The 14,630-nt window shown below is 35.6% G+C and overlaps 1 protein-coding gene across 1 annotated transcript in view; it reads right to left on the reverse strand.

Moving 5' to 3' along the window:
* LOC145671755 (alpha-amylase A-like) overlaps positions 1-14,630 on the reverse strand; it is a 56,712-nt gene that overhangs the window by 27,478 nt on the left and 14,604 nt on the right. The window contains exons 3-5 of the mRNA XM_081740961.1: positions 12,591-12,780; positions 8,662-8,777; positions 4,099-4,229 (exon numbers count right to left, since the gene is read on the reverse strand). Of these exons, the coding sequence (XP_081597087.1) occupies positions 4,099-4,229; positions 8,662-8,777; positions 12,591-12,780 (437 nt within the window). The remainder of the gene's footprint in view (positions 1-4,098; positions 4,230-8,661; positions 8,778-12,590; positions 12,781-14,630) is intronic.

The raw sequence follows: 14,630 nt of genomic DNA on the forward strand, positions 1-14,630 counted from the left end.
ACATTCTTTTGAAAAAAATTTTCAAAAAATTTCAAACAAAATTTTGAAAAAAATACAAACAAAAATTTGAAAAAATTTTCAAACAAAAAGTTTTCAAACCAAAAATGTCAACTCAAATAATTTCACGTTTCACGGTTAACCGTCAAACATTATCCGGTTTCTAAGTATTCGATTAACAAATAGATGTTTTTGATCATATTTATCAGAGAGTACAAAATGTTGAGCAAAAGTGTTCAAACAAAGATTTTTAAATGTTAAACAATACTTAAAACTGAATAGAGGAAAGATTTGAACATCATCAGCCAATCAGATTGCACGAAAGATAGTGATCAGCCAATCAGATTGCATGAAAGATGGTAATCTGCCAATCAAATTGCATCAACAATAACTTTGCCAGTGTCAGATTACATCACCTTGTGACTAAATTTCAGTGTTGTAGCATGTATTCCCTGAAGACTATGAGTCATAAGATTCAATAAAGTTAGCTATCAGATTTCTAAAGCTCAAGGTCAAATCAATCACCACAAATGATCTTAGACTATGAGCTATGACTAAAGTTCAAAGTATTGTTTCAAATTTCGCGCCTTATGTTAAAGTTCTGTTTATCACAATTCCCAAATTTAAAGAATACTTCTCTCGATATACCTAAGTCTTAGAATTAATCACATCATTATATGTTCAATAAGGGCAATAATGTCCGTCAATTGTTTACCTGAGTAGAACCAACTGTTTTCTGCAAGTGTGTACTCAAACTTAAGAAGTACCACAACAAAGGAAATGAATCCCTGTACACTATCTCATCAAGGTCAATCACGTGGTACATCGTATTGCTTACGTTTATGTTTGGTCCAAAGGCAGAAATAATCAAAACCAATGACGTAATTTCATTTTGACAATTCTCAAATTATCCTACAAAGTCTCAATGTACCAATGTCCTGGACTCCTAATCCCATCATAGGTCAATAACTGACCACGTGATCATACTAATATTTGACAATGATTTACCCAATGAATAAGATACCATCCAATTTTAAGAAGAATTACCAATTATTGATATGACAATAAGAAATGTACCCTGTTGCGAATAACCACAACATACATAATTCAGCGCAACATGTAAACCTCTATCTCGGTAGACCAGCCCTAGCTCCTACCTTCAAAACTTTTTTTCAAAGGAGGAACCACTGGACAAATCCACCGAAATACAAGTTTACTTTTGCACTCCGTGTAATGGAGCAATCGATACTTTCCATAAAAATGCTACTTCAATTTTCCTTTAACCATATATAGAAAATACTTTTTTTCATAAAAATATTTAACAAATCCTTTCCCTTTTATTTTACGAAATCCTCCTTCAAAGTTCCGAAATAGAGAGGGGTTATGTTCAAAATTCTAAATCTGATTTACTTTTAGCTTTAATTTAAATTCTTCGTTTCTTGTCATTAATTTTTTGAAATCAAAAAGAAGCTTACCTTGAGAAAGATAATGAATAGTGTCAGTGACTGACTCCTGTATAAATTTAGAATAAAACAAAACACCAAAAGAGGATTAACATAGAGGAACCTTTCACTAACTCACCCACCTCTTCTGTGAATCAAACATTTCCAGTTAAAGCTTATGAGGCTTTCAAAGATGGTAACAACTTACTCGTAAATATTTAAATCAAATGCCTGTTACTTCAATTTACATATTATGTTCACCTTCATTTGCAATATTTCAAGTCTTCCAAAGCTATAATGTTTAACAAAACAAAAATGCAACTGTTAAATTATTAATGTATAATACTATTTCACGCTCCCATTTTCTTTTTTAAGCACAGCTAATTTTCTCCTACATTACACTCACCAGTCTTCCATTCAACAGGAAGGGCCTCTCGTCATCACGGAGAGAAAGCCTTCGCTGTGACGTCAGGTACTCACTCGCGCAGCCGGTCTCGGCAGCGAGCTACTACGTAGTAGCGTGACAAGGCAAGGTTGCCACCTACTTTTACGGAAACATTGAAAAGGGGTTTCATTTACAAATAGATTTCAATACAATGATAATAATTAATCGTAACAACCCCTCCCAAAATTTAAGATTGGTACACAAATACACCTGTATCTTATGAAAAAAAAGTAATAAATCCTGTACTAATTCAATAATAAAGCCATATCAAGAAAGATAAAATAGGCCAATAACCTTTAAAATTTGAATATTTGTCCATAAGAGCGACATCAACTTGTTATTTGATAATTCCCAAATTTAAAAGGGAACATAAACATATAAAGGTAATAAACCTCTGTACATACCCATATAACGTGCTAAATCCTTATCAAAGGGGGTCAATAACCTCCGAAATTTGATTTTTGGTAGTTCTTTATCCATGAAAGGGAACGAAGTGGACCATCCAAATTTATAGTGGTACATATTGAAGTCCAGTACTATGATACCAAATGCTTATATTAAACATTTTTTTTAAAATTGAGTGGATGAGCCAAGATACCCCTCCCAAATTTTTAAATTATCAATGTACCCATGTCTTATGATAGGAAATGAACCTATATACATGATCATATAACCATATAAGGTAATAAGACTCTTAATCAAAGGGGATAAATTGGGCCAAAAACCAAACACGTGGTACAACATATTGCTTATATTTACATTTTTGCAATTTTTACCCATAAAAGGGAACAAGGTGGACCACCCAAATTTATCATCATACATGTTGAGGTCATGTACTATGATACCGAATGCTTAAATTGGAAAATTTCCAAAATTTAAGGAGTTGGTCATGGCACCCCTCCCAAAAATTTAAAGGGGTGCATCAATGTACCTATGTTTTATGATAAGGAATGGACCCCTATACATGATCATATAACCATATAAGGTAATAGGACCTCATCCAAGAGGGTAAATTGGGCCAAAACCAAACATGTGGTACAACGTATTGCTTACGTTTATATTTTGGCAATTTTGTACCCCTAAAGGGAACGAGGTGGACCACTCAAATTTATAGTGATCTATATTAGAGTTCTATACTATAATACAAAATGTTTAAATGGGCAATTTCCAAAATTAAAGGGGGTAGGGCCAAGGTAACCCTCCCAAAAATTTAAAGGGGTGCACCAATGTACCTATGTTTTATGATAGGGAATGGATCCCTATACATGATCATATAATCATATAAGGTAATAGGACCTCATCCAAGAGGGTAAATTGGGCCAAAACCAAACACGTGGTACAATATATTGCTTACGTTTATATTTTGGCAATTTTGTACCCCTAAAAGGGAACGAGGTGTACCACCCAAATTTATCATAATACATATTAGGGTCCAGTACTATAATACCAAATGTTTAAATGGGCAATTTCCAAAATTTAAGGGGTGGGCCAAGGTACCCCTTCCAAAAATTTAAAGGGGTGCACCAATATATCCATATCTTATGAAAGGGAATGGACCCCTGTATACGCTCATATAATTATATAAGGTAATAACACCTCATCAAAGGGGATAAATTAGGTCAAAAATTCCCGAAATTTAACTTTTTGGCAATTTTTTACCCATGGAAGGGAACGAAGTGGACCCCTAATACTAATAGAGGTACATACCCTGGTCCTAGGCTACCATACCCAATTTTTAGATTTGGCAATTTCCAAATTTTGAGGTTGGTGGTCCTAAGTACCCCTAGGTCATTGATCCTGGGGCCAAGGTCATTGACCTTTGACCTATGACGTCACAAATGTCGGGATCAAAGTCCAAACTTCGATCAAGTCAGGCCCATACTACTACAATATTATAACCTTTGATTGCGTGATTCTAATAATTGGTTAACTCTACCATGATAATCTCACATTTATTTATATAGAACTATCTCTTGTAGTAGGCAATGCTTCCATAAGTTCATAACGAGATTTTTAACATCCACACAAAGGAATTAATTAAATCCTTGTGTACTTACGAAATCTCACATCGTTCTCACAGATACAGTATTTTTTCCTAATGTACGTATGAAGTGAGAATTTCATAGAGGAAAAAAAATCTCTTCCGCAAGTGAAGTTAAACAACCTTTCTAAAACGCGATCTCTAAGCAACAATCACAGCAGCATGTATTTTACCTGTGTCAATCACTTCCTGATAGATGAAAGGTCGTTGCCCAGCTGTGAACCCATGTTCCGTTGACAGATCGTTGACTTGATTGAAAATGGCTTCCAGATCTTCGGGCCATATATGGTTCGCTGCATCAATTCTACAAAAATTAAATCACTTTCATTATATATGTGATAAATTTCAGATAAAAGAAAAATTTGCAGTTCATTTATCAAAGCATATATTAAAGATTTCAATAGCATGTGATTAAATATCCAAGAGATAATTGCCTTCATATTACAGTACGTAGACCTAGAAAGAAATTATACGTCTTTCTGTAAGATCATTTCAGTGTATGTACCTAATTTTTTTATTATTATTTTTTTTAATTATAGAAACTATGAGATACATAAATATTGACACTTTTATAAAATAACTACATATATCCGTCAGTCTGTTCGACAAAACATACTAGATCAAAATTGAAAAAAGAAATATCCACAAACTTTTCTTTAGTCAACTGTGCCCTAGAGATCTGCACGGCTGAATTTTTCGGCCCGGGCCCAATCCAGCCCGAATGTACGTTGGCACGGCCCAGCCCGGGCCCGAAACGTTTTGGAGATTTTCGGCCCGAGCCCGGCCCGGCCCGATAATTTTTTAAAATTCTTGGCCCAAGCCCGGCCCGGGCCCGATAAATTTTAAAAGTTTCATTTTATAACATTTTTTACGGACACACTTCTTCAACATTTGCCTTTATTCTAATTATCATTTAACGAAAGTAAATAATTATTAAAGAATTTCAATTAATCGGCCCCAGCCCGGCCCGATCTGAAAAAATCTGTGTCGGCCCGCGGGCAGGGCCGTGCTTCGGGCCTCGGGCCAGACCCGGCCCGTGCAGGTCTCTACTATGTCCCAAGAAAATATTCTTTGAAATTAAATGATATGAAATCTTTCAGTTTTATTGTGCCATGATTTTGGACCCCTAATCTAGCAGAGACCAAGACCGCGGTGGCTCAGTGGTAGAGCTTTTGCTTTTGGTGTTTGAGGTCCTTGGTTCGATCTGAGCTCGTCCCAAGTTTGATTTGTGGTGGACAAACACCATGTGCGTGGCATTTCTCGTGGTTCTCCTGTTTCCTCCCACTTTATTCATTCCACCATGTCATGTATTTCTCATCATCACCGTCTCCTTTAGACTAGCCGGCGTAATAGTGGGACGTAAAAATGAAAGATTTTTTTGCTAAGAGAGACAATGACAAAGGCAGGGAATAATGATGGAAGATTTGCTGGAATGAGAATGTAGGAGGAAATGAAGGTACTTCGAGAAAACTCACGTACACGATGTTGTCCATCCCAAACTTACTTGGCCAGAGATCGAACCAGGGACTCCAAACACCAGAGGTAAATGCTGTACCACTGAACCACCGTGCCCATAAGAAAAGAAATTACCTCTCCTCCCTTAACCCTCTATTCAAACCAGAAGTTGTAGAAATAAACCATTTCCGGTCTGAACGTTGATTATCAATAGAACATAAACGGTGATAGATAGCAAGAAGTGGTTTTCTGGAATTAAATGACGTTCCCAAGAATAGGTTTCCTGTTCATTATTGGAATCATGCCAGTAGGACTTATAATATTTTAAGTTTTCTGTTCGTCATTATTGGAATCACCCCAGTGGGACTGATAATAATCTAAGTTTCACTGTGATAAACATTCATAAAGTTTGCAACACTGCTAATAATGATATATTTGTGGAAAATTTTTTAAATGATTGTTGTTTTCCTTCTCTTTTATAGCATTACAGCGATAGTTTTTAGTATCTATAATTATAAGTTCCGGAAATTAATGATTCAACCTCTTCCAGTGCGTAATTTTCAGATGCAAACCGCTGTAAAAAATGTAGTTTTATATATATATATATATATATATATATATATATATATATATATATATATATATATATATAACTTTGGAATTTGTTACCTTTTAATAACTTTTGAACCTCTCACGCAATCACAATGAAATTTTCGGCATTATGATCTTTGTTGCTTCTAATTAGCTACTATAACTTGTCATTGTCGTATTTATGATTATCATCATCATCATATGGTTAGGTTACACAAAATTTGGGAATGCCTCAACAGATCAAGCGCAATTTTTCTGTGTGGTCTCTTGGGGTTCCTAGGTGAGCGCAAACTCGCTAAATATTGTCGGGAATACCATTACTCATACTATGGGCAAGTATATTCGCCATACGCAATACAAAATAGCCAAAGCAAAATGAAAGCGTATATATACACCATCCGCACAGCAGGTGCGTTTTGAAGACACGAGTTAACTCGCCACCCACACTGAAGGGGTTAAGCAGTGTTGCAAATTTAAGCAATGGTTTCCATATCTCCGAAACGGTTTGAGATACCGAAGTGCTTTAAACGGCAAAACGATTTTTGTTCGAATTGCTAACCATGTTTTCAAAATAAAACCTTTCGAAGAAAAAAATTAAATGTTCAAGCCTTTGTAACTTCGTTCTATTCATTCGAAACAAGTAATACCATGACCATGATATAAAACACAGAGGTACTTTTTTTTTGTGTATTATCATGTCCATCTCTGTTGTGCTGCATGTGTGATAGAGGCTTCCAAACTTTAAATGTCTGTGATACTATAACATCTTTAGTTTGCACTACTTAATAATGAATGATATTTTATGCTTTTGTTTGAAATGTTAGTTTGAAATACAGATGGTGATCAGAAAAATGGAAACACCTGTAGTTGGCAACACGTCAGATGTATGGATTGGCAGTGGTGTCGTGGCGCCCGCAGCGCCGGACCGCTGGTGGTGATGTGTTAAGTCGGTCTCCATACTACGTCAGGCGCAGTGGAACAGCAGTGTCCAGTTGCTGCAGCAGACGGAGGTAGTGTAAAATGGGAGACCTCTCAGATTTTCAAAGAGGGCTAATTGTTGGTGCGCGGTTATGTGGAGTGAGTGTGACGGTAGTGGCTACTGTGTTAGGTGTGTCGCGTGGGACAGTGTCGAAGGTGATGACGGCCTACACAACATACGGGAAAACCACATCGAGGAAGCGGAACATTGGGCGGAAGAAAATCATGAGTGACAGGTCACGCCGGGTATTAAAGCGCATTGTCACGCAGAACCGTCGTGCCACTGCGGAGCAAGTGACGAAGGAACTCAACTAGCACCTCCCCCACCCTGTTTCGACAATCACAGTCCGCCGCGAATTACATGACATGAACTTACGGGGTTGTTTTGCACGGGCCAAACCGCTCATCAGAGTCCATAACGCTTTCGCACGCCGCAAATGGTGCCGCGACCATGCAACTTGGACCGTTGATGACTGGAAACGTGTGATATGGTCGGATGAGTCATCCTTCACCCTATTCCCAACCACGGGCCGTGTTTATGTGTGGAGAACGTCCAAAGAAGCTTATGATCTGCAGTGTCTCCGCCCAACTATCAAACATGGCGGCGGCTCGGTGATGCTGTGGGCCGCCATATTATGGTTTTCATTGGATCCTGTGGTCACACTTAGCGGACGAATCACTGACAACGATTATGTCGCAATTTTAGGAGACCACTTGCATCCTATGATCCGGATGTTGTTCCCGGACAATGACGCCATCTTCCAGGATGATAATACACCCATTCACACAGCTGGCGTTGTTGGAGCGTGGTTTGAGGAACAACGGGGGAAGTTCAACACCTCCCCTGGCCCGCCCAACTCCCAGATCTCAACATAATAGATCATCTGTGGTCCGTCTTGGAAACACGACTCCGGCGACGATTTTCACCTGCATCCTCTCTCACAGAACTGGCCGATGCCCTGCACGAGGAATGGTGTAAAATTCCACTTGCTACCATTCACGACCTCTATGCCTCCATCCCACGTCGCATCAAGGCTGTTCTGAAGGCGAAAGGTGGCCCGACACCATATTAATCTAGTAAGTTGCAATTTCGTTCAGGTGTTTCCATTTTTCTGATCACCATCTGTATGTAATATAATCTGACGTAGTGCCATTTGAAAAACAATAACTTTATATTGGATCGGTAACACTGTTTGTTGGATGTTTCTGTTTAATACGTATAAATATTTTTCCCTCCTTAGAAGGACGCCCATCAGGGGGGCATGGTGCGGCGATTGCCCCTCTAGAGGAAATTGTAGTTCGGAATATCGAAAACCCAATAGAATTTTTACATTAGTTACAGCAAAATTTGAACCTATATTTGAAATGTCGCGTATACTTGCCCCCTTGGAAATCACAATATGGGCGCCCTTGCCTCCTTCTACTTCCTTCGTGCAAAATTTCTCTTTTCTGCCTGTTTTGGTTTCTCCGTTATCATGGTTGGACATTATATAAATGATGCATCCTCTAGTGTACTGAACATATATTGTTATTTTTTATTTTGTACACATCTTACATATATTGTTGTTTATTAGCAAATTTTGAGCTAGTTTTAGATTAAACTGATTCATATACGTTTGAATATTTGATCTAAGAAAACGTTTGGCTAAATATTGAGAATAAAAATTTCTGGTGCTGTTAATGACAAAAAATAAGGGAATAGTAATACTTGCCTAAATCCAGCAACGCCATAATTGATAAGCTTAATCATGTATTCGACAATTTGTTGTCGGACATGGTCATTTCCTTGATTCAAATCGTGAAGGTCTTCAAGCTCACACACTCTAACCTGTTTGAAATAATTAAGCACATACAGTCAAGAAAACTAATTTTTTCCCCTCAATTATAGGGCATAGAATCAAACGACATTGGTTTACTAATTCACGACACTACAACCAAACAACAAGCACTTATCTATCTCATATTTTTCATAGTAGACTACACGTATCATTCGAATTAAAATGGATTCTTTAAAAAGGAGTAATACAGAAAATTTGCTTAGTAGGCTTCAGTCAAGATTTGATCTTATGATAGGATTGAGACTTGACGTAACCAAGAACAAATTGTTTACTTGAATCTAATTTTACAGTAATAGCCAATCAGCGATTACCAAAACTATCCAAAATATCACTCAAACTACCAATTAAATCAGGGATGCAAATAACCACTCGCCCGCTCACTCGGGGCGAGGGGTTCACCGGTGCAGGCGAGTTTTTAATATCACTATTATATATTTCAAAGGTAAGTAAATGATTTCTATTGTGGGATGTGGGCTAGTAAAATCTTGTTACTTACTTGCACCCCTGAATTAAATGCAAAGTTGTTAAATCCAAAGAAGGAAAGAGATGTATTAAGATGTTCTACACCTATTGGATCTTGATGCCGTGAGAATGCCAGGGAAAGAAGCATGTTTCATAAATTGTTTCATGTACAAAGCTAAAAAGAAAATGACATTTTGTGCTTTGTTGAGTTGTTACTAAATCTTGAAAGTTACAGTTGATTTTGTTTTGTTTAGTTATTATGATAGATCTTAAAGTTCCACAGTGCCCTGTAACTAAAAGTAATTTTGATTTTCTTTTGGCAATTCGGAAGAAAAAAAACCTCCGTTTGTGCATGTGCTAGAAATAGCCGGAAAGCCATATAATTCATCCAAACGAAACCGAACACTATTGACTGGACAACATCAGTCATTTTCGATTACCTTTACATGTATCCCTCTCTACGCCTCATAACGATGGAGACTAAAGTTGGACTTAAATGACTTATAGAGTATAACTATTCAATCTCAGCAACATCGAAAACTGATTGATTGATTGATATGGGCATTATCGGTATCTATAACCTTAATCCCGTGGGATGTCCCTCGGCGAGCACACTATACGGGTTAGAGGTGAAGAAAGGAAGCGGCTTGGGATCTATATTATTATTTATTATTATTACCTATAACAGGGGTTTCCCCCCAATTGCAATAGGTGTACAAGCTTATGTTTCAAAATATTATTTTAAAAAAAACAGAAAAGAAAAAGAAGACGTCATACATAAGTACCTATTACATTATTAACTACAATAATCAAAAAGAATATTGCAATATGCACAATTGTACAAACATTTTTTCTACAATACATAATGCTTTTAGAATTTATAATTACAAATAAGTTGCTATTAATTTCATTTCCACCTTGCTTCTATAACTGAAACTTCTTACTTGCACTCCAGCAAATCTTAAATATATTTACCTAGATATGTGTCAAAAATAAAAATAAAATCTTTGTCCAATATTAACAGCAAGTAAAATCTAAACTACTTCTTTAATTTTTGACACATATACTTTAAATGGTAAAGAAAAATCAATATTTGAGTTACGTTGTACCAGTTCATTATGTTTTTTACTAAGCCTTATGACAGGTGAAAATTGGTGAAAATTAGAGCGTGAAATACCGTAATAAAAGGGTAACCTAATACGCAATACATCTTTCTTCACATTAAAACAAAGCGAACCCAGAAAGTCGGGATTATTAATAACACCTATGTTGACTTATTTCTCTTCTGGTATATAACGAAGTTACACCAAATTCTTCAAATAAAGATTTATAAGAAATCTTTTCAAAATACGAGGATTTATTGTATCTTTTATAATAAAGAAATCGTAGAAACTTATTTTGTACACGTTCAACTTTCTCTATATTCTTCCTAGTGTAAGGAAACCATATCAGGCTAGCATATTCTAACTTACTTCTTATAAGACTATTAAATAAATTAGTCAAAGCAAATGCATTTTTCATCACCTGAGTATTTCTAAACATAAATCCAAGTAATTTGAAAGTCTGATTACACATTTTGTTAATATGAAATTCAAAGGTTAATTTATCATCCAATGTGACTCCAAGATCTTTTACAACATTACATCTTTTTAAACTTTTTCCAGACAATTGATAATCGTAACATAATGCTTTTCTCTTTCTAGAAAAAGATATAACACAGCATTTATTTGAGTTAAAATATAGCTTACTGTCTAAACTCCATTTGTATGCCCTTGATAAATCAGAATTTAATTCGTTGCAATCAGTGAGTGTTTTTATCTCTTTAAATCATTTGACATCATCAGCAAATAACAAACACCTGGAGTATTTGAAGATATCTGGTAAGTCATTAATGAACAATAAAAAAAATAAAGGTCCCAAGTTGGAACCTTGTGGTACCCCAGAATTTACCTTATATATGTAAGAATTTGTATGTCTATATGTTACGAATTGTTGTCGAACACTCAGATAAGAAGAAATCAGTTTTAAAAATTTGTCACAAAAACCAAATTTAGACAATTTATTTAGAAGAATATCATGATCCAGAGTATCAAGAGCTTTTGAAAAATCCAAATAAACTGTGTCAACTATGTTTCCATTATTAAAGGAATTAAATATATATTGAACAAAGTTAACCAAATTTGTTACAGTGGATTTTCCTTGACAAAAACCATGTTGATTAATAGATATATGTTAGGTGCTACCCCGGCATTTGTTTGGTGTGGATAAACCTAGAAAAAAAAACAATTCAAGATGGCTAGCCTGAGAAAGCAGATACACCTTTTCGACCGAGTGTTCTCTACTATGGATTGTACACTAATATCGATGGTTTTTGAATATATAAACATGTCATCACTTCCCACTCGTAGGGTAATAACTTAAAGTAGGTACTAATTATGTGTCAAAACTCATTTTAAACAAGTTTATGTTTTTCCCGTGATACGATCACAAACAACAAATAGTTTTGATTTTTGGCGTTTCATTTTTTCTCATTAATCCCCACGCCGATGAGGGCTGAACTTAGATTCAAACGGGATCGAGAGCTTCACTATTCATCTAATCGACACTTAAAACTAATGGGGTTGGACACTAATATCGGTGGGATTAGATTATCTTTAGTAGATGCAAGTAGACGAATAATTCCAGTTTACTATTTATGATTATATTGCATTATATAAATGTAACAAAGTGAACTATATTCATCCACGATTACAGGTAAGGGAGAAGGAACAGTACGTGGGAAAATATCTGCAAATTTCAAACTGCATATAATTGTTATTACTAGTAGTGCGGTCCCTCTAGTTTGCAGATGCAGCAGAATTTAATTTTTGAGCATTCGGACATGGGATTTTCTCATGGAACTTTGTGCTCCTTGTTAGCACACGTTTTGTCTTTCTAGGAGTACAAAATCCATGGTGTATAGTCCTCATCTAAAGAACACGTTGAATCACCATTCAGATTTTTAACATGTGTAACTCTTCCGAAATATATATTGCTCCTTGTTTTATGTCTTACATATCTAAAAATTAGTTATTTTAGACAAATTTGACAATTGACGCCATTACAACTCTCCTAAACTTTGACAAGGTATAAGATTTGGAAAATTTTTAAATATATTTTGTTTGTCTAAATGTTGGTTGTCCTGCTCTAATTTCCTACTAAAAAGGTAGTAATAGAATTGGTAAAAGTAGAGTAGCCATACTCTCTTGTAATACTCAAAATATATTCAAAAACACTTTATATGTATATATTTAATTGCACTTTAAATTTTTATCTCCTGCATTACCAAGTAAAATATTTACCTGATAAGGATCATCATAAGTTTCTATTCCTCCGCTAGCCGTTGGGCAATCTGACCGACTGTGAAAATTCTCAGGTCCATAAGGAACTGCTGGATATTGCCTATTTTGTGGATCTGCAGTGCTTCCTCCAGTACCTATATTAACTGGATGGTCAGCAGTCATATGGTTGAGGACCAGGTCTGCATATATTCTGGAAGGTTTGAACATTAGATTAAAATTAAAATAGTATATATAAGATTTGTGATTAACTGAATTAACAACTTTGGTATGTTTAAGGGGGATATCCGTATTTGGGATTAAAATTTTCGATTTTTGGAAAGTAGCATTTTCAGAATGTACAGTCTTTGCAGTTTTATTGAAGGAAGTTTCATGTTCATACGTCATGAGATTCCCTTCCAGAAATGCAAATTATTGTGTGCTTCTGTTATATTTTGAGGCTTAAATATATCTATTTTCAGTTGCAATGTTCATTCCAGATTGTTTGATCATCCCACTCTTCTGTAATGGTGTAGTAAATATATTTTTAGGAATGCGCACGAGACGAGTCGAGACAGAATTTTCCTTACAAAATTCGAGTCGAGACACAGCTCTTCCAATAGAAAAAATATACATTTTTCAAGTCGAAACATCACTTTTACAGCACATTTTCGAGACGAGACAGTCTCAAATCTTGTCTCGTGCGCATTCCTAATATTTTTGCTTTGTCGTTCCGAAAATAATACACAGAAAATTTTGTTTACTATTGTTTACCATTCTGCGTTCACAGTTCATTGTTTTCCTTATTAGTAGGGCAACCCAAAAACATAAAAAGCATAACAGCAATTTAGACATATGGTAGGTACCTTAAACATGATTGTGGTTGTCTAAAAGCCAAGAAGAAACTAATTTTAAAAGGATAATAAAGCATAATTTTAGAAAATAAAGCATAAAGCATAATTTAAAATATATAGCACACACAATTCTTGGATAACTCTGTTTAACTGGAAGCTTAGCGTATTGTACTAATATTTTGTACAACCAATATAAACGATGCAAAATCTTTGAGAACATAACAATGCAACAATGAAAAGCTTATTTTTACTTTTGTAATCTTTTCGATGTAATCCTTTGAAGTGGAGAAAAGAAAAAAAAGGAAAAGAAGAAGAAAACGGGGTATGTTTAGTACAAGGGGTCCAGAAGCACGTAAAAAACACAAAATTTACAGGAGAAATGAGTGATGCAAGTGCTTAGACGTAACATAACATAACCAAATCTAACCTAACATAACATAAACTAACGTAAGCTAACCTGAACTAACCTAAACTAACGTAATATTAGTAGAAATAAGCGAAATTCTATGATTTTTTTTTTTTTGAAAATTATGCGGGACCCCTACACTAATATAACATAAACTAAACTAACCTAACGTAACCTAAACTAGCCTAACCTAACTTAAACTAACCAATCCTACCCTAAACTAACCGAATGTGAACAGAAATTACCAAAATTTGTAATATTTTTTAGAGAAAAGAGCTGGACCCCTTCTGCTAAACATAGGCCAAGAAAACTTCCCCCCAACAATGAATAGTACAGAAGAACTCCACACTATATTGTTATGTTTAGCTCTTGAAGTTGAGTGAGATCCAAAAAACGATTTTGATTTATCAACGAACTTAAAATGTTCGTACTGAATTCTGTGTGTGTGTGTTATTTGCGAATTTTTCAGTTTTGAGCCCTCTATTCGATAGACCATCGGAAACTATCTCTAAGAAGTTACAGAACTCTTCGCGTCACTCTTACCGCTCCCAAGATATTGGCCAAAAAAGTTCCGATTTCGAGAGATTTAAGGATCCATATCTCGGGAACTGTAAGTCATAGAGAGATTATATTGGTGTTGATCAATACGTAAGAGGATAGTGAACATTTTGGTACTAAATAGTAACCGGTAGCCACTGGCGAACTGACCATCGTTCCCCGCCCCCCAGATACCGTAAAACGGAGCTACTTTGACATTTAGGGTTACTTTGACATAGAGCGGGGCTACTTTGACAGATGAGCAAT

The sequence above is a fragment of the Thermobia domestica genome, chromosome 15 (assembly GCF_964235325.1).
Source record: "Thermobia domestica chromosome 15, izTheDome1.hap1.1, whole genome shotgun sequence".
NCBI classification, from domain to species: Eukaryota; Metazoa; Arthropoda; class Insecta; order Zygentoma; family Lepismatidae; genus Thermobia; species Thermobia domestica.